The sequence below is a fragment of the Chiloscyllium plagiosum genome, unplaced genomic scaffold (assembly GCF_037043375.1).
Source record: "Chiloscyllium plagiosum isolate Xiang-an unplaced genomic scaffold, Cpla_swu_hap1 HiC_scaffold_7, whole genome shotgun sequence".
Taxonomy (NCBI): Eukaryota; Metazoa; Chordata; class Chondrichthyes; order Orectolobiformes; family Hemiscylliidae; genus Chiloscyllium; species Chiloscyllium plagiosum.
In genome coordinates this window covers 64,456,313-64,480,439 of record NW_028270145.1, presented here as the reverse complement: position 1 = coordinate 64,480,439, position 24,127 = coordinate 64,456,313, and the positions used below count along the sequence as shown (strand labels likewise).

At 40.4% G+C, this 24,127-nt stretch overlaps 1 protein-coding gene across 13 annotated transcripts in view; it reads left to right on the top strand.

The window, feature by feature from the left end:
• Positions 1-24,127, top strand: part of baz2ba (bromodomain adjacent to zinc finger domain, 2Ba) — a 356,889-nt gene that overhangs the window by 287,613 nt on the left and 45,149 nt on the right. For all 13 annotated transcript variants that reach the window (XM_087989090.1, XM_087989091.1, XM_043693832.2 and 10 more), the window contains 4 exons: positions 504-747; positions 5,333-5,395; positions 15,695-15,839; positions 19,823-20,499. In XM_087989090.1, the coding sequence (XP_087845216.1) occupies positions 504-747; positions 5,333-5,395; positions 15,695-15,839; positions 19,823-20,499 (1,129 nt within the window). The remainder of the gene's footprint in view (positions 1-503; positions 748-5,332; positions 5,396-15,694; positions 15,840-19,822; positions 20,500-24,127) is intronic.

Here is a 24,127-nt window from a genome sequence, read left to right as displayed (position 1 = left end):
ATTGAAACTCCCGTGGTATTGTGTATGTGTTCTCACTAAAGCTCTATAAAATTGTAGCAAAGCTTCCTTATTCCTGTGCTCCAATCCCCTTGCAGTAATGGGCAGCATATTACATACTTTCATAATTGAAACATCTTGGAAATGAAACAAATTTATTGCCATTTACATTGTAAATTGAAATACTACTTGTATCTACCACATTGGTTTTCCAAGTGTAAAGTTTGGTAGTCTGTTTCGCCTCTTGTCACTTGCCCTGTATTATTTTGTATAAATTGTTATTTTAAATTGTTCTGTATTATTTTTGTATTTCCCTCCTGGTTCAACAAAATGTAGTTGAATAATGAAGCTTATTGTTCAGTATATGATATTTATCAGATGGGATACCAGGAAATTGTTAGGCTTTCTTTTCTCCTATATGTTGTTGAGCATAATTCTTGTGAACTGCCAGAGATCATGTTACAGTGCCCTTGTTTTAAAAGCTGACATACTTTCACTGTTACTAGGCTTAAGATGATTCATGCTAAACGAACTGGTAAGAAGGAGACTATTTGCAGTGCTGATAGCAACGGAGAGCACCGGTTTTTAGGAACTCCCACTCCTGGTCGAAAGAGAAAAAGAAAATGTGGGGATAGCGATGATGATGATGATGACGATGATGACAGTGATGATCAAGGGGAAGATGAGGATGATGATGAAGATAAAGATGAAGAGAAGAAAGCAAAAAAAATGGAAATTGCTGATGATGAGGTAATTTGAATGGTGCCTGTCTTGAAATTAGTTGAGATTATAACCTAAGACTCTATTTTGTGACATTTCAGTCCTGAGTTTAACTTTCATTGCTTTTTTAATGGAATATATCATAGTCATTTGGCATGGAAACAGACCCTTCAGCCTAACTCGTCCGTACTGACAAGCTTTCTTGAACTAATCCCATTTGCCTGCATTTGGCATATATCTCTCTCTACCTTTCTTATCCATGTACCTGTCCAAATGTCTTTTAAATGTTGCCACTTTGGCTGGCAGCTCATTCCATATATGCACCACCCTCTATATGAAAAAGTTGCCTTTCAGATCCCTTTCGAATCTTTCCGATCTCACCTTAAACCTACGCCATCTTGTTTTGGACTCCCCTATGCTGAGAAAAAGACCATGGCCGTTTACTTATCTGTGCCCCTCATGATTTTATAAACCTCCATAATGTCACCCCACAGCCTCCTGCGCTCCAGAGAAAGAAGTCCCAGCTCATCCAGCTTCTTGTTATATCTCAAACCCTTCAGTCTCGGTTACATCCTTGTAAATCTGTTTTGCATCAAATTATTTATATAAATGATGAACATCAGTGGACCGAGCACCGATCCTTGTGGCACGCTGCCATTCATAGCGTCCAGTCTAATCAGCAAGCATCTACCACCACCCTCTGTCTCCTATTGTCAAGCCAATTTTGTATCCAATTGGCTAGCTACCCCTGGATCCCATGTGGTCAAAACTTACCAACCAGTCTACCAGCAAGATGGCTTTGCTAAAGTCCATGTCGACAATATCTACCGCTCTGCCATCATCTATCATCTTGGTCACCTCTTCAAAATACTGAGTCAAGTTTGTGAGACACGATTGCCCATACACAAAACCAAATGCTGACTATCCCGAATCAGTCCTTGCCTTTCCATGTGCATGTAAATCCTGTCTCTCAGAATCCTTCCAATAATTCACCCACCACTGACTTCAGGCTCAATGGTGTGTTGTTCCCTGACTTTTCCTTGCAGCCTTTCTTAAACAATGGCAGGACATTATCCAACCTCCTGTCTTCCAGCCCCTCACCCATGGCTGTCAATGATACAACTATCTTTGCTCAGGGCCTTGCAATTTCTTCCCTAGCTTCCCACAATGTCCTGGACTACATTTGATCAGGACCTGGGAATTTATCTACCTGCATCTGCTCTTCTGAAATGTGGACTGATTTTTCAAGATATCACTATTTATTTCTCGAGTTCCCTAGCTTCCATGTCTTCCTCTACAGTAAATGCAGACACAAAATATTTGTTTACGATCAATGGATTTGTTAATGTTTAAGAGCTCTGGTCTCTCCCTGGTTGCTCTTTTGCCTTAATATACTTGTAGGGTCTTTGAATTCTCCTTAACCTTATACACCAAAACTATCTTATGAACACTTCTTGCCCTCCTGATTTCCCTCTCAAGTGTACTCCCACCTCCCCAATACTCAAGAGATTTGCTTAATCCCAACTGTCTTTACCCAACACATGCCTCTTTCCCTATACCTGTTAACTTTGCCATTCACACTAACAGGAACATGCTGTCCCTGAACTCTCATTATCTTGCTTTTGAAAGCCTCCCACTTGCCAGATGTACTATTACCTGTACCTACAACAGCCTCCCTCAGTAACATTTTGAATGTTCTTGTCTAATACTATCAAAATTAGCCTTGCCCTAATTTAGAACTTTTAAATTGTGGACTAGGCCTATCCTTTTCCTCAACTATGTTAAAACTAATAGAATGATGGTCACTGGTCCCAAAATACTCCCCCACTAACACTCGAGCTTGTCATACCTTATTTCCCAAAAGGAGATACAAACTTCTCCCCGTTCAAGCCCTTAACACTATGACAGTTGTGTCTATGTTTGGTAAGTTAAAATTCCCTACTTTATAACCCTATTTTCTTACAGCTATCTGCGACATCCCTCTATATTTGTCCCTCAATTTCCTGCTGACTACTGGGAACCTGTAGTACGATCCCATTAAAATGGTCACCCCCTTCTTATTTCTCACATACACCCATATAGCTTTACTGGACAATTTAGTGTGAAACTGGTATTTTCCTCGTGATATGAAACAAGCAGATCTATTTACAGCTATGCTTTGGCAGTATTGCATTATTTTCTGGTAAGCTATAAATGAACTCTGCAAATGCATGCAGCAAATATGTGATGCAAGCAAAGGAGAGCGACAATTAATGCTATCAGTGGTAACAGCCTTCTCTTCCAGTACATTAACAGGTGGTATAATTTGTCTGGAGCACTTAAAGTGCTTTTTTCGTGGCCCACAAAATGTTCAATGTTTTTTTAGATCATTTTTATGCTATTAGTTCGTATTATCAACATCCATGATATAGAGGAGCCGGTGTTGGACTGAGGTGGACAAAGTTAACAGTCACACAACACCAGGCTATATTCCAACAGGTTTATTTGGAAGCACCAGCTTTCAGAGCACTGCTCCTTCATCAAGTAGAAGGAGCAGTGCTCAGAAAGCTAGTGCTTCGAAATCAACCTGTTGGACTACAACCAAGTGTTGTGTGATTTTTAACATTATCAACGTCATCAGTGTCAAATGAGAGACTGCCATGCTGCTGCATCAAAAACAAATATCAAATGAAGGAAGTCACAGATCATGGCATTTAAACCATTGGTGCTTATTAAGAGTGAATTTGACCATGATAACTTGATAATTGGATATGGAGCACACTCCACAATTATTTTGTGGTGAGAGAGCAAAATACTGCAAGAAAATCCTTTCACAGAAAGAGAAATTGTGCTTTTGTGTTATTGTTTTAACATGGTGCCTACTTTGTATTTTTCTTTAAAGATTAAATATGCCTCTCGGGAGGCTGCTGAGCAAGGTGAGGGCCTGTGGTGTTGAGGTGAGCTACTGGCATGGATTGAGGATTGGCTGTCTGACAGAAGGCAGTGTGTTGGGATAAAAGGTTCTTTTTCAGAATGGCAGCTGGTGACAAGTGGTGTCCCACAGGGTTCAGTGTTGGGGCCCCAGCTGTTCACTTTATATATAAATGATCTGGATGAAGAGACTAGGGGCATTCTGGCAAAGTTCACCCATTATACAAAGTTAGGTGGGCAGGCAGGTAGTTCTGAGGAGGTGGGGAGGCTACAGAAAGATTTAGGCAGTTTAGGACAATGGTCCAAGAAATTGCTGATGAAATTCAATGTGAGCAAATGTGAGCTCTTGCACTTTCGAAAAAAGAACACAGACAAGGACTATTTTATCAATGGTGAGAAAGTTCATAATGCCAAAGTACAAAGGGATCTGGGAGTGCTAGTCTAGGATTCTCTAAAGGTTGACTTGCAGGTTGAGTCCATGGTTAAGAAAGCAAATGTAATGTTGTCATTTATTTCAAGAGGTTTGGAATGTAAAAGCAGTGAGGTGTTACTAAGACTTTATAAAGCTCTGGTTAGGCCCCATTTCGAATACTGTGTCCAGTTTTGGGCCCCACACCTCAGGAAAGACATACTGGCACTTGAGCGTGTCCAGCGGAGATTCACACGGATGATCCCTGAAATGGTAGGCCTAACTTACGATGAACGGATGAGGGTCCTGGGATTATATTCGTTAGAGTTCAGAAGGTTGAGGGGAGATCTAATAGAAACTTACAAGACCATGCATGGCTTAGAAAGGGTCAACGCTGGGAAATTGTTGCTGTCAGGTGGGGATACTAGGACCCATGGTACAGCCTTAGAATTAGATGGGGTCAATTTAGAGCAGAAATGAGGGGACATTCAGCGGGCTGTGGAATTCACCGCCAAGAAGCGCAATGGAGGCCGGGACATTAAATGTCTTCAAGGCAGAGATTGATAAATTCTTAATCTCGCAAGGAATTAAGGGATACGGGGAGAGTGCGGGTAAGTGGCGTTGAAATGCCCATCAGCCATGATTGAATGGCAGAGTGGACTCAATGGGCCGAATGGCCTTACTTCCACTCCTATTTCTTATGGTCTTTACTAAATTTCTTTCAAAAACTGAAGTGTGAACAAGAGATCAAGGTTAAAAATGCTATTTAATCCTATGCATTGATCTAACTAGCCTATAAATGCACTTTTTAATAACGGAAATCATCTCTGTGCAGAATTTTCAAAGCTGAGTTTGATCATACTTTTCTTTTATTCGTTCTTGGGTGATGTGGGCATCACTGGCTAGGCTAGCATTTATGGCCCATCCTTATTTGCTGGAGGGCAGTTAAGAGTCAACCACATTGCTCATGGTCCAGAGTCACATGCAGGCCATATAAGGTAAGGACGTTAGTGTACCAGATGGGTTTTTCCAACAATCGACAATGGTTTCAGGGTCATCATTAGACTCTCAAATCTGGATTAATTTTATTGAATTCCAATTTCTCCATCTGCCTTGGTGACATTCAAGCCCAGGTCTCAGACATTACTTGGTTCTCTGGATTAATAGTTTAGCAATAATACCTCAAGGTCATCACTTCTCTTGTTGCTCTTGCGTGAGCTACATCGAATCTGAATTTGCAAGATCAAATATGTATAACAAATATTGATAATGACAACTGTTGAATTTACTTTTTAGGATGATGGAGAACAGTCAACAAGTGTAGAAGAATTGGAGAAGCAGATTGAGAAGTTGAGCAAGGTAGATGTTTTGCTTCCAAACTGTTGTCAGCATAACTTTTTAGATTACTGTTTTCCTTCTCTTTCAAAGAAAAAAAATTCTGATTCATTGCCTTTATTCTTTCAATGTCAGGACTAAGTTATTTATGCTGCATGTTTTTACATTTAATAAAGCATATTTTGATGGTTAGGCAAGAGGTGGTACAGGTTAGGAACACAAGTCCAGCACTTGGTTTATATAAAATTACTGCATGTTATATAACAATTGTGAGCTCAATCAAAGTGAATTAAAGATCTTTCATATTGTTTTGTGGACTGAATAGAAAGAGCTCTTCTGCTACAAAATTCAGTTGTGCATGATCTGAATTTCTGTTGCTGTTGGCATTGCTTTAGGCTGCTGCTACTTAGTATATGCTGCTGCTACTGAGCATCAGTGGTGGATAGATGTGGTGCAGGCTGCTTTGTCTTGTCTTGTCAAGCTTCTTGAGTGTTGTTCAGACTGTGCCTATCCAGGCAAGTGGGGAGTATTCCATCACACTCCTTACTGTGCCTTGTTGATGGTGGACAGACCTTGGGTAGTCAGAAGGTAAGTTACTTGCCATAGTATTCCTAGCTTCTGATCTGTTTTTGTAACCACTGTGTTTATCTAACTATTCTAGTTGAGTTTATGATCAATGATAACCCCAAAGATGTTGATAGTTGGGGATTCAGTGATGGTGATACCATTAAATGTCAGGGACAGTGATTAGACTGTCTCATTTAGAAATGGCCATTGCCTGGCATTTATGTGATGCAAATGTCACTTGCCACTTGTTAGTCCAAGTCTGGAGATTGTCAAGATCTTGTTGAACAATGGACTGCTTCAGAATTGGAGAAGATTTAAATGATGCTGAACATTGGTTATTTACCAATGATTACACACACTTCTGGCCTGATGATGGAGAAATCATTGAAGCAGCTGAAGATGGTTGGGCCTAGGACACTACCCTGAGGAACTCCTGAAGAGATGTCCTGGAGCTGAGATGACTAACCTCCAACAACCGTGACCATCTTCCTATGTGCCAGGTATGGCACCAACCAGTACTGAGTTAGCTATTGTAGTATGTATCCAGTCCAATAAAAAATGAAGCATTGTTGGACCTGGGCCTTAAAAATAAGGCTGCCCAAGTAGATCAAGTGTCAGCAGGCAACATTTAGGAAACGGTGTTCATTGTATCAAAAGGTTGGAGAATAACACACAATAATCCAGTGGAAGTAAAATCAATTGATGGAGAGCTGACTTTAATGGGACAAGAACAGAGCCAAGCAGGATTGAATGGGATAAGAGTTTGCAAGGAAAAATAGTAACTGAACAATGGCCACCTTCAATGAGCAGATGGTTCAGGTACAGTCGAGATACAATTCCCTCTAATCAAAAAGGTAGGACAAACAAATGTGGAGTTCTCTAGATGACAAATGAGGTAGAAATTGATGTTGGAAAGAAAAAGGTGTGCATATGGCAGGTGCAAATCAGAAAGCATAATTGAGAATCTACCGGGAGTAGGTACAGTTCTGAGGAGGATGAAAGAGCAAAGGGATTTGGGGTGTATATGTGCATAGATCATTGAATGTGGCAGGACAGGTGAAGACGATTAATAATAGATTGTGCTCTATTAATAAAGCTGAGAACACAGTAAAAAAAAAGCAGGGAGGTGATGTTGAACTTGAGCAAGACATTTGTTAGACTTCCGGTGTAATATTGTGTACAGTTCTGTATGTCACAATGTAGCAAAGATATGAATGCATTGGAGAGAACGCAGATTTGATCTACAAGAATGAAAAATTTATAGGATTGAGACACTTCAGTTGTGAGGATAGATTGAAGAAATTGAGACAGTTCTTGGAAAGGAGGAGGCTGGAAGGAGATTTGATAGAGGCTTTCATAATCATGAGTGGGCTTTGTAGAGGAGACAGGGGAAAAAAAAGATGGAATAGATTTTAAAGTGATGTGCAAATGAGACAAGGGTGATGTGGTAAGAAACTTTGATACAGTGATTAGGAATTAAGCACTACCTAGGAATGTGATGGAGGTGGGTTCAACTGAGGATGTGGTTTGGAGTCCGTGTGGGATCAGTTGGTTCTGTAGGAGGCACTGAAAAAGGAGATGTGGCTGTGGTAGTGAGTCTGTTTGAGGACGTGGCTGGGGTTTCAGAGCAGAGGAGATGATCTGGGGGTTGCAGTGAGAGAGAGAGAGAGAGAGAGAGAGAGAGAGAGAGAGAGAGAGAGAGGGGGGGGGGGGGAGAGACTCACTGAGGTCCTTGCAGAGGAAAGAGGAGAACTTTTTCAAGGTAGGCATCCTTGGAAGAGGATTGCAGTGAGGTTAAAATCAACGAGGCGAAAGTGAGGACTGCAGATGCTGGAGGTTAGATTCAAGCTTACAGTGGAGCTGGAAAAGCACAGCAGCATTCCAGGAGCAGGAAAATCGATGTTTCGGGCAAAAGTCCTTCATCAGGTCGTAGGTTCAATTGAGTCAATTATGAGGACATTGAATGATTATTTTGTAATAGACCAGGCCAAACCTCCTCAAAATATTTAAAATGATCGCCTGGATCCTAACTTCTCTTTATTTTTAAAGGCAAGTGCCTTCCATTTGCATTCTGAATACAAATTGATTGGTCAAAACAGCAGTCTTAAAGCAGAACAGACCTTTTTCATATACTATAGTTAAGAAACAACAAAAGAAAGAAGAATTGGAATAATTAACTCTATTGGAAAATTTGACAAAATAATAGATTGTTGAGCTACTAAGCAGTAACTGTTCCAGTGCAGTAACATCCCATAAACACACCCTTGGCAAAGCAAAAATCAGTAGATTGGCTCACATGCAGTTCTCTTGTCCAGAAGGAAAAACATAGAGGAAACACTGTGTGTGAGAGAGGTTAGCAGGAGGAGATGTACTACAGCTTCAAGACCCCAACAGCTATTCCTGAAAAGCCAAATCTTAAAATCCTGGTTCTGTGGGAGCTTGACCGCATCCATTCAGGTTGCTTCTATTGTTCCAACTTTTGAAAAGGACCCAAGGCTTCACAAGCTTATTGGATTCAAATAAACAGTTCATCACCTCTGTCTTGCCTTTCTTTAAAGAAAAGGGCAAAATACACCTCAAGTCATAGTACAGTCACAATTTGGAAAGAAATGGTGACAAGAATATGGGAAAAGGCAGGAGATTGGCATGAGGTAGTAGAACTGGTGTAAGCATGATGTACCGAACGGCTGCTTCCTGCCCGTAACGATTCTGTTAAATCAGGTGTGGGGCTTGGCTCAGAATGTGATGGCATTCCCATATGCCAACTGCTGTTGTTCTTCTAGTTGGGAAAGGTCACATGTTTGGAATATGCTGTTGAAGTAGCCATGATAATGCATTTTGTAGATGGTACACACCTGCTACCACTATGTATTGTTGCGAGAAGTGAACATTCAAGGTGTTAGATGGGATGCCAATCATGTGGGCTTATTCATAGATGGTGTTGAGCTTCTTGAATATTGCTGAAGTTGTACTTATCCAAGCAAGTATTCCCTCTTGTGCCTTATGGATAGGCTTTGAGGACTCAAGAGATGAGTTACTTGCTACAAAACTCCAAGCTTCTGATCTGCTCTTGTAGTCATAGTATTTATATGACTTGTCCAGTCCACTTTCCAATGTTGATAGTGGAGGATTCAGCAGTGCCAATGCCATTGAATGTCCCAGGTCAATGGTTATATTCTGTCTTGTTGGAGATCGTCATTACCTGGCTCTTGTGTGACGTAAATGATGCTTGCTTCTTATCAGTCCAAGCTTGAATGCTGTCCAGATCATGCAGCATTTGTACTGCTCCTGTTTCATTAGATGAGTTGCAAATGGTGCTGAACATTGCACAGTGACCATCCTCCCCTCTGGCCTTGGGTGGTCTGGAGGTGATTGATGAAGCAGCTGAAGATGGCTAGGCTGAATGCACTCTGTGGAGGAACCCTTGTAGTAATGTCTTCTCCAGTGAGTTGTTTAATTTTCTACCACCATTCATGACTAGCTGTGACAAAACTGCATTGTTAGATATGATCTGTCAATTTGTGGGATGGTTTAGCTGTGTCAATTAAATGCTGTTTGGCATACAATTAGTTCTGTGTTAGAGCTTCACCAGGTCGTCACCTCATATTTAGGTATACCTGATGTTGGATGCCTTCTGCATTGTGCATTTAATCAGGGTTCATCCCCTGGTGATAAAGATAGAATGAGGGATAGAGGCATAGAATCCTACAACACGCACACAGGCCCTTTGGCCCAAATTGGTCCATGCTGACTAAAATGTCCATGTCCACGCCATCCCCTTTTCCCTGCACTTGGCCCATTTCCTTCTCATCATTTCCTTTCCATGTATTTGTCCAAATGCCTTTTAAATGTACCCACCTCAACTGCTTGCACTGGCAGATCATTCCGTATGTGTACCACCCACTGTGTATTAAAAAAAAATTGCCCCTCAGGTTCCTTTTTAGTCTTTCCCCTCTAACCTTAAACTGATGCCCTCTAGTCCTTGATTCCCCACACCTGGGAAAAAGACTCAGTGCTTTCACCCTATCCATGCTTCTCATGATCCTATGCAACTCCGTAAGGTCCCCCTCAGTCTTCTACACTCCAAATAAAAAAAAATGCTATCTTGTCCAACCTCTCCCTATAACTCAGACTGTTGAGTCCAGGCAATATCCTTGTAAATTTCTTTTGCACTCTTTCCAGTTTAATAACATCCTTCCTATAACAAGGCGACCAGAACTGAACCCAATATTCAAAGTGTGGCCTCACCAACGTCCTGTACAATTGCAACATAACTTCCCAACATGTGTACTCAATGCCCTCACTCATGAGTGCCAAAAACCTCCTTCACTGCCCTGTGTACCTGTGACTCCACTTTCAAAGAACTGTGAACCTGATCTCCAAGATCCCTCTGCTCCCCTACACTTGTTAAGGCACTACCATTCACCATGAAACTCCTACCTTGATTTGACTTTCCAAAATGCAAGACCTTACACTTATCAATATTAAACTCCATTTGCCATTTCTCGGCCAACGTCCCCAGCTGATCAAGGTCTTGCTGCAATTTCTGATAACCTTCCTCACTGTCTACGATACCGATTATTTTAGTGTCTTCAACAAATGTACTAATCATGCCTTATACATTCCCATCCAAATCACTGATATATTTACAAACAGTGATGGGCACAGCACTGACCCATTAGTCTAAGGCCTCCAGTCCGATAAGCATATTTTCACTGTTACCCTCTGCTTCCTACTATCAAGCCAATTTTGTGTCCAATTTTCCAAGTGTCCCTGGGTTCCATGTAATTAACCTTCCAGAGCAGCCTACCATGTGGAATGTTATAAAGACCTTGCTGAAATCCATATAGACTACATTTACTGCCCTTCCCTCATCAACCTTCCTGCTCACTTCAAAGAACTCTAACAAATTTGTGAGGCATGATCTCCCATATACAAAGCCATGCTGACTACTCCTAATCAAATTCTACTTTCCAAGTGCATGTATATCATGTTCCTCAGTATCTTCTCAAGTAATTTACCCACCACAGATGTTATGCTTATTGGTCTATAGTTCCCAGGTTTTTCTTTGCAGGCCTTTGTGAATAATGGCACAACATTCGCTATCCTCCAGTCTTCCAGGGCCTCACCCGTGGCTAGTGATGATGCAAAAGTTTCAGCAAGGGCTCCCACAATTTCTTGTCTAGCCTCTTGCAGTATTCTTGGGATTTCTCAGGTCAGGACCAGACGATTTATCCACCTTCATACATTTTAATACATCCAATACCACAGCTGGTTGTGATGTGAACTGTCCCCAAGATATCACCACTAATTTCCCCAAATTTCCAAGTCTTCATGTTGTCATCCATAGTAAACACAGAAGAAAAACGTTCATTGAAAACCTTGCCTGTCTCCTGCAGTTCTACACTTTGGTCCTTGAGGGTCCCTATTCTCTCTCATTATTCTTTTCTCTTTAATTTACTTAAAGTAGTTCTTTGGATTCACCCTAATAGCCAAGGCTATATCGTGACTGCTTTTCACCCCCCTGATTTCTGTCGTCAGTAAACTCCTGTGCCCCCTATATACCTCCAGGGATTCCCTTGATCACAGCTGCCTGTACCTATGCCACACCTTTTTTCTGGTCAAAGCTTCAATATGTCTTGTCATCCAGGGTTCCGTATTCCTGCCAACCTTGCCCTTCACTCTCACAGGAACATATAGACCTTGAACTCTAGCTATCTCACTTTTAAAGGTCTCCCACTTGCCAGATGTCCCTTTATCTGGAAACAAATGTCTCCAAACAGCCCCTGCAAGCTCCCATCTAATTCCATCAAAATTCACTTTTCCCTAATTTAGAACTTGAACCTGTGGACCAGTTTTGTGTCTGTCCATAACAATTTTAAATTTAATAGAGTTATGGTCACTGGTCCCAAAGTGCTCCCCCATGTCACCTCTGTCACCTGTCCTGCCCTATTTCCCAAGAATAGGTCGAGTTCAGCCCCTTCCTGAATAGGACCCTCTATACACTGCTTGAGGACACGTTCCTGAATGCACTTAACTTCCACCCCATCTCACCCTTAATGCTCTGGCACTCCTGTTCTATGTTAGGAAAATCTAGATCCTCTTTTATGACAACCCTATTGCTTCTGAAAGTCTCCCCATTGACTATTTGGGGACCTATAGTACAACCCCAGTAATGTCACCATCTCCTTATTTAGCTTCACCCACAAAGCTTCACTGGATGATCTTTCACTTATTTAATCTCTTATTACTACTGTGTTACTTGCTTTAATCAAAAATGCAACTCTCTCTCCCACCTCCTCTGTCTCACCTAAAGCACCTGTACCCTAGCACATTAAGTTGCCAGTCCCTCCCTTAGCCATGTTTCTTAATGGCTATAATATCTCAGTCCCACGTACCTATCCACGCCCTGAGTTCATCAGCATTACCCATCAGCCCTCTTGTATTGAAATAGCTGCAATTTAATCCAACAGGCATTCCTTGCTCCCTGTGTTCCACCCTGACCTGTCATTTCAACTTACTATTTCTGATTACTGTGTCTCCTTGAAGCTTCGCACTTGCCTCCCTGCTGTTGAGCCCCCCTCCCCCGCCAATCTATTTTAAACTTGCCCTTGCGGCACTAGCAAACCTAGCCACCAGGACATTGGTTCCAGTCCAGTTCAGGTGCAACCCATCTCTCTTGAACAGATTGCCTCTGCCCCAGAAAAGATTCCTGAAGAAGGGCCTGTGCCCGAAACGTCGAATCTCCTGTTCCCTGGATGCTGCCTGACCTGCTGTGCTGTTCCAGCAATAAAGTTTCAACCCAGAAAAGATCCCAATGATCTAATATGCTAGGCCACATGTTTAAAGGTTGTAGTTGAATACAGTTAAACTGTTGATTGTCACAGCACCTCATTGATGTCCAGTCTTGATCTGTTCAAAAACAGTTCCATTCAGTATGATAGTAATGCTACACAATGCAATGAAAGCTATCCTCGATATGAAGGCTAGACATTGCCAATTGTCACTTCTGTTGATACTGACATGGGCAGATGCATTTACTGGATGCAGATTGATGAGGATGAAATCAGGTTGGTTTTTCCCCCTTGTTGGTTCTCTCAACAGCTCCCAAAGGACCAGGCAAGTACCGATGACCTTTAGAACTCAGCCAACTTGGTCAGTACTGATTCCAAGCCTGTGGAATCCATTCCATGTCCATGGAAGAGTACTGATTTGACATTTTTTTGTGGAAAATAGTTGGTAATCAGCAGGAAGTTTCCGTGCCTATATGGCTTAATTATTTTAATGAGACTTTGAAGCAGTTAGGTTTGTTGATTGGCTTGCTAGACCATTTCAGAGAATATTGTAAGAGCTAACCAAATTACTCTGGATCTGGAATCATATGCAGTAATTCACAGATCAGGGAAGAAGCCAGATTTCCATTCCCTAAAGGACAATAGTGAGCTAGATGCAGGTTTACAACAATCCGCAATGGTTTCCAGATCACCATTAGACTAGGTTTTTAATTCCAGATTTATTAATTGAATGGTGGGATTCAATCCCATGCCCCACATCTAACTTCTCTGGGTTACTAGTCCAGAATAGTACCACCTACCTCCATGCCACTTTGGTTAGCTTTTTCGTGTAGGTGCTAACAATCTATACTATAATTCTTCAGAATGGCCAGGTTGTGATAGCAGGCATCATTTTATGGAGTCAATTTGATGTTTACACTTCAACTGACACCCCTCTCTTTTGAACATTCAGCAGGATGTTCTTTTCCCTTAACTCCTGCCATATTTCAAGGGGTTCATAAAACACTTTCAGAATTATGGCTGATTTCTGCTGGGTTTTGTTGCTTGTACTGCTCTGTAAATTTGCTGGAAGTCTGCAAAGTGTGGCCTTGTGTATTGAAGACCTGGTTGTCACTCCAAAGTTCCTTTTCAGATCACTTTCTCCCACTCTTGGCTGCTGTAGTGTCGATATCTTTTGCCCTGCAACATGATGAGATACATATTAGTCAAGCTTCTCAAAGAGAGAAGAAAGGAAACTGTGCTCAGGGTGCACTTCTCTTACCTCATGCGAGGCAAGGACAATAAGAACGATGTCTCCAAGTCATAAAGTTAGTGTCTTGTAGTCAAACTACAGCCTCAGAGAAGATCATAAAGTTGTCATTGGCTGCAGGCTCTTTGCAATATGGAGCAAGGATGAGCTGCAGTATAGATCACTGTGCAAGGAGGGTGACATTCATTATAGGCAAAGACAGAGGAATAACGTTGCTGCCTGGAGAGAAGTAGAAAGTGCATTTTGCTTCTCCAGGTACAGCATGTTGAGTGAACTCAAGTTGTTTCATGGGTGCTGTGCCAAAATTCAGAGATGGCCACATCTACTGATGCCCCTGGAGCATGTGCAGTAGCAGCAAAATTGCCAAATTAAATTTAAACAAAGTGTATTAAAAAGTTAAAGGACAAGGTATATCATTGAAGAGAATAAAAAACTGTTGCAAGGAGATTTTTATTTAAACTCAATTTTGTATTGCACATGCACACTGTTTACAAACCATGGAGGTTCAGTCAGAATTCACAATTGTGCCATTGGTGTCAGCAAACACTTCATTCAAAGATGTACCATAACTCTCAAGGTGCAGCAAGTGAGTGACCATGCTGATTCAGGATGATATCCAGTGACCAAACAGCGTACTAATCAGCACCCATCCATCACACAAATATTAATTCCCTTCACGACTCATGTCACAGTTTGTTCAGATAATCTTCCAATTAAGCCAAATGGGTAGTGAAGCATAGCTAAGTAGAATGTATAACTATGCAAGTAGTGCATGTGATTAATAATAGTACTTTTTAGAGAACATTGTCAGTTTATGTCACAATTTTGGAAAGTCATTGAGTTGTCATTTGACAAACCTGCACAAATACAACTCTAAACTTTGAATCCTATTTAAATAATTGAAGGCATTGAATTGTTTGACTCTCCTGTTGTAACAATATTTGAAAGTTGAAGCAGTTGATCAAATATGCCAGGATGGACAAGAACAGATGGACGATTCTTTTTTGGTTAGATTTTCTGCTGAGCTGATGTTTATTTTCTCTCTTGAAGGGCATCCATGGAGAGAAAGCAAGCTAACAATTTGAGACTAGACAGCTCTTCAGAGTTGATGTGAAGTGTTTTCTCTCCATGTTTCCTGAACTGCTGCCTTGGACACAAAATAAACTGAGGGCTGATATGAGCTTTACTCTTGAGATGTCCATCATACAGCAGTCCTTTTGACCTCCTATTTCTCCCACACCCTTGTCCCCAATGCCAACCCTCCTGTGCATCTCTCCTTCTCTTAGCTCTATTATTGTTGGCTGTAAATTCAGTCATATTAGCCTCATTGTTGTTCCTTTCTAAAATGCTTCTCTATCTCCAAATCTCACTCATGCTCTCTCTTTCTCTTTCTCCCCCCCCCCCCCTCACCTATTTTTAAGATGTACCTGTCTCTCCAAATAACATCTCCTTTGAATCCATATCCATTTTTCTGATTATCCCATTGCCCCGGGTGTTTTTGTGTCAGATGTATAAATTTAAATAATTGTATGTGAACCTCTAGTAGTACACCCTTTGTACTGGTCAAAACATTCTTGTCCTGTAAGTGCTTACTATGAAATATGGTCATATGAAATTAAGCTGTGGAGTGCAAGTTTTGTAAGCTTTGTTCAATAGTGCATAAATATTTTTATATCAATGATATTATGGCATACAAATGTTTTATTTGAACAGCAACAAAGCCAGTACCGTAAGAAGCTGTTTGAAGCCTCTCATTCATTGCGTGCCATGACATTTGGCCAAGATCGCTATAAACGGCGTTACTGGGTCCTTCCCCAGTGTGGGGGTGTGTTTGTTGAAGGCATGGAAAGTGCAGAAGGTAAAGTGATGCAAATTTTCTATTACAATTGCCATATATTACATTTTCGTTTTAAAGCAGATTTAAGAGCCGAGCACTTGGGAAAACAGTGACAGGATTGGACAGCATCAGCATGGATTTTGAAAGAGAAAATCACATTTGACAAAAGTAATAGAATTTTTTGATGTGGTGTTGTTAAGGGGCCAATGGATATGGTTTACGGTCCCACAAAAGAAATTAGCTAGTAAAATTAAAGGACATGAGATTGTGAGAAGTGTACTGACGTGGATAGAGAACTGGTTGGCACACTGGAAACTAAGTAGCAATAATTTGTCTTTTTTCCGAGTTCTGCCAATGACTAGCGGGGCCTTGCAGGGATCAGTGCTTAAAGCCTAGTATTTACAATATATATTAATGTCCTCAGGTTTGCAGATGACACTAAACTGGGTGAGAGGGTGAGCTGTGAGGAGGATGCAGAGATGCTTAAGTATGATCAGACAAATTGAGTGAGTGGGCTAATGCACAGCAGTTTAAGTACAACGTGGATAAATGAGAGGTTATCCAATTTGGTAGCCAAAAAAGGAGGCAGATTATTATCTAAATGGTGATGGGGGAGATGCAGCAGGTTCTCGTGTTCTTGTACACCTAGTTGCTGAAAGCTGGTGCAACAGGTGGTGAGCAAGGCAAATGTTATGTTGGATTTTATAGGGTAGTGCAGCAGGGGTGTTTTACAGTAGTTGTACAGATTCTTGGTGAGACCACACTTGGAATATTGTATGCAGTTTTGGTCTACTGATCTAAGGAAGGATGTTCTGGCTAAGGAGGGAGTGCAGTGCAACGATGGTTTACCAAGCTGATTGTCATTTGTGGCCCTGGAAGAAATTAGCAAACTCATTCAGGTATGATACCAATAATCTCGATCCCAATTCCACATTCACCAACAGTCTTCCTTCCTTTATTGTTGACTATCCTGTCATCCATTTGGCTACAATACAAAAATAACAATCTACACAAAACAAATGTTGCAAACAGAATGTATCATTTAAACCATGCCATATTGTCTGCCTATTCAACGAATCACCCTTCTGCTTCCTTATTGTCTTTCTTCCCTGCGATTATAATCGATCCTAGTGTTTCTGTGAATTGTTACGACAATGGTTGCACCAGGGCTGTAGCCAAGGTACACATTTTCAGCGAAGGAGACAGTAGGTGAACTTGGAGGGTGACCTTGAATAGCTCGGGTGCTTGGCCTTAGATTCCACTACCTTGGCATCGTTGTATCCACTCTGGGCTGACTGACTGAAGGATAACAGCAAGAGCACTGATGGAAGGGCAGCAGTTGGCTCATGATGGCTGTCATCCTGAGAGAGGACATCAGGTCAGTGTTCCATGGAACTATTGCCATTCCTTTTGGCCAAACCTGAGCTCTCCTTATTGTTTGTTAGAGGAAAAATTACTGAACTGCTGTGATACACTACAAACCCTTTTGAACACTGGTTTGCAAACTTGATGATGGCAATCTTCAGTTGGGTGCAGTTCACTGGTATTTCACTGCAGCACTCATGAGGTGGAACCTGAAGCATCTAACACTATTATGGTTGAATGCACAAGTGAACTGAAGAAGTTAACCACCAGTTCTAAACTGGAAAGGTCATGCTCAGAGTTTTCTATATGATTAGAGAAGATTAGATATGAGGATACTTTCACTTTCAGTAATGGCCCTCATACTGGCTGAAATATTCTCCACTATGGGAGTTAGAAGATGTTAGTGTGTCTGTCCCACTGTAGTTAATTTCTGCTACCTCCAATTGCACATTGCTTTGACTTTGCAAGGGAGAGGGAACTGTCATTGAGTTTAGTCCAATACATTTGGATGGCTGTTATGATTGAATAGTTAACACAATGTCCAGAAATGAGATCAGAGTCTGGAGAAATAATTCAGTACTAAATGTGTGAAGCTGAGGTGAAAATATAGATATCAAGTTTGTATCCTGATTGACAGCTATTGTTGGCAACTGGTGTGGTGACTGGAACAATGTGGCTGAGATAGTAGTGCAATTGATCAGATGTGACATTTGAAAGTGCATTGACTGACGTCAGCAACTTGTATGATGTCATTAAACTTATAATGCATTATCCATGCCCTTGCACTGAACAATACACATTAACCAATTCAGCTATTGATTTTCTCTGCCTTCTTCCACTGGACCCTTCCAATCATAGGACTATTGAGGCCCTTAAGTGACAAATTAACACACTGCTTGAGGACCTCACTGCTCTTGCGCTGCCATAATATAGTGGTCACTTGAAGCAGGCAAGAGTGGGAAGGCTGTTGCTGAAAGGCAGCGGGGAAGAAGTGACATCTTTGGGGCATGTGACCAACCAGAGTGTTTTCCTGCCTGATCTCTGAAGCCACCATGCCAAACTCTTACCCAACCATCTCCAAATCGGCCATCAGCTTAAGGGCAGCATTTCCTAATCCTGAGTTTGTTGAGGTTGCCTGCAGCATATTACCATTATAAGGGTAGTCTTTTCAAAATTAAGTGTTTTTTTTTAAACCAACATTCCCCTGAGAATAAGAGAAATAAGCAATATATTACCCCATCACCGCTGTGAAATGTGATGCTTTTTGCTGTAAGAGAACACAACAATCTTGTGAACATTGCCACTGAAATTAATTTGTGGAGTTCACTTTTATTCTGACAAATGTCAAATATTAGTAGCAAAAGCTCTTGGGTTTTATAATGCTGTCACTGGATCACCTGAGCATCTGCTAAAAACATATCAGCCATAGCTAAGTTGTCTGAACTCTCACCTTTGAGTCAGAAACTTGCGCAGAAAATCTAGGCTAAGGACCTCATTCAGCTTGTCATATTTCACTGAAATAGAAAGTGTTATAACAATGACTGCAATTTAAAGATTTGATTTGCTGTAATGTGCTATATATTTGTGAAGCACCAAATGAATTCATTTTTAAATAGCTAACTTTATGCACATTCTACTTTACACTTTTGAAAAAAGTGAGGGGAGGGTGGGGGTTTTAAATTGACATTGGAAGTATTTAAACTACTTGACAATGACTTCATTAGCTATGTAAATCTAGATTCTGTGCTATACACAGGACTGACCAGTTTTGTTGGTTATTGAGTGAGCATTTTTCATTCCAAAAAGCTAAGAACTCAAATTATTTGTTTCAGCAAGGAGGAGCTGTAATGCAATTTGAAAGAGACCATTCCCTGCAACAGGAAATAACTTATTAATTGCAAAATGTTCCTGAAAGTACTGTATTTCTATTTAAACTATGAACTAGTTTGTTTACAGATGTTGAGGCTTATCATAAGTAATACTCCGAGTTAATCTAAACTTCAATATTATCTAGCATTCCTCTAAATTAGGCTAGTGTTCAGTGTTTTTGGTCTGGGAGATAGTGGAGCAAGGAAGAATTACAATACTTATTGATTACAGCCTGCATTCCTTAATCAAGGAACTAAAATAGTGCATAACTGGAAGGAAGACCATTCTTATATTGAGAGAATTTTGTTAAAAGGGAGTTTCTTCTTTGAACTTTGTCTTTGGTAATTCAGGTCTCAAGTGATTATTGGCTTGACTCATATTGCTTAATCCTGTTGAGGTCCCCTTGACTGCCGTATTGATCAGCTCCTGTTTGTGGCCATATTGGAGCCACAGAATACATGGCTTGATGATAGATGACTCTTCATGGGAATTAGTGAATTGTTCACTTTTGCAATGCCTTATGAATCATTTCAGTTAGGAATGATTTAAGTGTGTAATGTTAGATTGATCATATGAACAGTTTACAGATATAGTTTTACATCTTTTTTTTCCACATTATTTCATGCAAGTCTTTGTGACCATGTTTAAAATGTAATTTGGACTTTAAAGCTTAATGTTGCTTATTATGCCACTTAACCCTTTTACTACATCAATACTTAATGTTAACATGCCATTATGTTGAATTGAGTAAAACTGATTTACTATTTCAGGTTCTGAGGAGATGGCGAAAGAGAGAGAAAAATTAAAAAACGCTAACAATTTGCAGATCAAGGAGGAGCCTTCTGAGCCACCTGAAGACAAATTGAGCAATTCTTGTTCAGCGACTAACTGTGATGATTTGTGCAAAAGTGATTCAAAAGGGAAAAATAGCACTAACCTGTTCTTGCAAAAGCCAGGTTCTTTTTCTAAACTGAGTAAGCTGTTAGAGGTAGCTAAGATGCCTCCTGAATCAGACTTTGTGACTCAGAAGCAAAATGTGAACCAAGTAATTGCCATTCCATCATCACCTAGTCATTGTAACTCTCAGAACTCCATCACAAGTTCCCAGCTAACAACTCCATCTGGCAACTCGGAAAAAATAGACTCCTGTGCAAACTTCTTTAACCCACTGATAGCTGCCACAGGGAAACTGTACAATTCTCCTATACTTCAAAATGACCAGTTGCTGAAAGTACTTACAGAGAAGGGTGGACAATGGTTCAGCCTCTTACCAAGAATGCCTTGTGATGAATCTTCCATCACCTGTACATATGTGCCTCCAACCTCCTCGCAGCAAATGGCACAATCTCAATTTAATTCCCAATCTTCGTCCTCATCTCCACATTTGGGTTCAGGATCCCTGCAGAATCCACTGGGACTCAATCCTTTTGCATTATCAGCACTGCAGGTGTGTATTCTTTATTTCTGTTTATGTATCTTATATCTGAAATAGCTGGAAAAGCTCAACAGATCTGGCAGCATCTGTAAGGTTCTGAGGGGTTACTAAGCCTTGAATGTTAACTGATTTCTCTACAGATGCTGCCAGATCTACTGAGCTTTTCCAGCTTTTTCTAGTTTTGTTTCCGATTTACAGCATCTGCAGTTCTTTGTTTTTATCTTAAATCAGCTAGTTCACTGAGAGAAAAATAATCTGTAACATATTTATCGATTCTAAAACATATTTTGTGCATTTCATTTTGAAAACTTGGTTTGAGAAATTTAATTAATTTGATTACTCAAAACTCAGAATGGGTTTATTGACTTATTATATGTCCCATGCACTATTTACTATTTTTGAAGAAACAAACATGCCTATTTTGTCACTGTTTCTCTGAACAGGGTCCGACGAAGACTTTTACCCCGCTCAAAATTCCTCATCTAAGATACCTACTTTTCTCCTGGCTTCTTGGCTCATTATTTAGAGAATTTGTTATTCTTGCAAAGCAGAAAAAGTGGTTTGAAATTTTATTTTGAGCAAATCACAAGATGCAGATGTGGAAAAATTAAACATTTTGTTTTAAATCTAACTTTATCCATAGATTAATTCTAATGTATATTAATCAGGAATAAATTCCCAGTTAAAGTGTACAGTACTTTTTTAAAACAGAATTCGTTCAAGATCAGATTGGACATCATCTAATCGATTCGTTGACCAGGCTAGGGACGTTGTGTTGTAATATTCCTTCACTCTTTGCTTATAAATGCCATTTGATGAGATTGGGAAGATTAAAGATAGATGGAAGAATACCTTAAATTAGTGTGACATGCATAATCTTTTGCAGTGATTTTGATCAAATATGTTTTTTATTTTCTAATATTTTTGGTCATCAGGTTTTCATAATTTTCAGTTTCCAAGGTTGTCCCCATATTTTGGAAATATTGCTGAGGTGGAATCTCAACCCTGAATGCTCTTGCGACATTGCTAAAGTACAGATTTGAGACGGCTCAGGGAATCCCTTGTGGACTCAGACCTGTAAGCCTCTCTCGTGGTTCGTCCCAGATATTGTACTCTTTGGTGGTCTGGAATTTAAAAAAAACTCTTACAGGCAGTTCAGTTTAATTTTAATCATTCCCTTCATTTAATAATAGCAACATTGCTACAACACAACACTGATACCTATAAGCCAGGCTAATGGGAATCTAATAATCCAGGAGAGTGCAACATCAACTCTTGAAGAGCCCTGGCAGGCTACTCCATCATACTATCCAAAACAGACAATTTTTATACACAGGTTTACAAAAGCATTACTGTCACAAACATAAAAGTTAACGAAAGCACTGCATGGTCTGAAGTAGACAGATAATAGTGAATGACAATAATTTGGGAAGAAGCTAATTTGATACCAAGTTTCGTTCAGAGGTCAGAGTTAAACATTGTTTATTAATTTTACAGAGGAACAGCCATGAATGTTATCTCTCGGTGTCTTGTTTATCCAGATTCACTGATGTTAATGCAAATGTTCTTAATTATCTCATCCTCCCTGCCATACCATTTCCTAGTACGCAGCAAATGTGTTCTATAATTCAAAATTACATTTTAGAAACTGTTTAAGGACAACATTTAAGGCTATAAACTTTCTCAGTATTGGTGACGTAGAGTCTTGAACTGCTGGGTAGTCCACGTGATGTAGATACAATACTGCTTTGGAGGGAATTCCAAGGTTTTGCCCCAACAATAATGAAGGAACATTGTTTAAAGCCAGGATGCTGTGTTTGGAGGGAAGGTTTCAAGTAGTAGTGTTCTATACAATTACTGCTTTGGTTATCCTAGGTGATGGGGTTGTGGACATGAAAAGTGCTGTCAAAGGTGTCATGGTCAGTGCCTACATGGCACCTTATAGGTGGTAAACATTGTTGCCAGTGCATGTCGATCATACTTTGGACTTGCTCTGGCAGCAACATTTCTGTGGATGGTTCAGTTTCATTCCTGGCCAGTGGTAGCCCCAGGATGTTAATGTGGAATTCAACAACGGTAATGTCATAGATTGTAAAGGGGAGGCAGTTAGAGTGTAGCAATCGTGGCGTAAATATTAATTTCACTTAATATATTGTTTTTTTCTAGTTTGCATAAAAGGGCCTGATCTGATTAAATATATTGTAATTTCTCTTGAAAATGTTGTCAGTTCTTCTTCGAGCTAAGGTTTTTTTTAGAGATCCACATAAAAATCTGATTAAGTTTCTAATAATTCTCCATTTCTCATTATGATCCCTTTTCAGCATACCTTATCCACAAGAATTACTTATTGCTCCTTTGGTCCCATTCCCAGTAAGACAAGGAATGATACTACTTTGTTAGCCTTCTCATAATTTGCTTGATATAATAAACAATTTCATCTTCACATTGTGCTCCCTCTTTAATTCAAACTTTTTGAACCTTTCCTAAAGTGAATTACCATAAGACCACAAGATACAAGAGCAGAATTGCTCATAACAACCGACCTTCCTTAGATTTAGAGCCCAAAATTGCTCACAATCTTCCAAATGTGGTCTGATGAGAGCCTTTTCAGCCTCAACAGTACATTCTTGCTCTTGAATTCAAGCCTTCTTGAAATGAACGCAAACATTACATTTGCCTTCCTAACTGCTAATTGAACCTGTGTGTTAACCTTGTGAATCCTAAACTAGGACTCAGATTTCCAAAGCCTTTCCCCCTTTTAGGAAATAGTCTGCACCTCTTCTACCTACCAAAGTGCATGACCTCATTTTTCCACATTGCAGAAGAATGTGGTCAGGTGGGGAGAATAGGCAAAGAAATGGCAGTCTCCCACTTCACCGTTACTTGTCCCTCCAGCTATCTTTGTCTCATCTGCAAATTTAGAAACAATGCCCTTAGTTCCTTCGTCCAGATCGACGATGGTCCCTCTGCAGAACTCCACGAGTCACTGACTACCATCCTGGAAAAGACCCTTTTATCCCCACTTCGTACCTTCTGCCAATCACTCAATCCTCTATCCATGCCAGTACCTTGCCCCTAATACTAAGATTGTTACCTTATAATCTCCTGTGGAGCACCTTCTGGAAATCCAAATATATCACATATACTGGCTTTCCTTTGTCTCACCTGCTCATTCCAAACAGCTGTCAGACATTATCTCCTCTTAATGGAGCCATGCTGACTCAGCCCTATTTTCCCTATGTACTTCCAAGAACTCTGCAATCTCCTTAACAATGGACTCAAAATCTTACAAAACACAGGGCAGAGTAACCAACCTTTTTCTAGTCTTCTGCCTCCTTCCTTTTTTATACAGGAATGTTAAATTAGCCATTTTTCAGTTTTAAGACTTAAATTCCTGAAATCACCAATGCCTCAACAATATCGTCAGTTGTTTCCTTCAGAACTCTGGGGTTTAGTCCATCTGGTCCAGGTGATTTATTCAGCTTTCTCAGCAATGACCATTACAATTACCTCTATTCCTTGACTATTGAAGTTCTGGTATGCTGGTGTCTTCCACGGTGAAGACTGATAGACAGGACCTATTCAGTTCCTCCACTGTCTTTGTTCCCTATTACTACTTCTCCTGCCTCATTCATCCAAT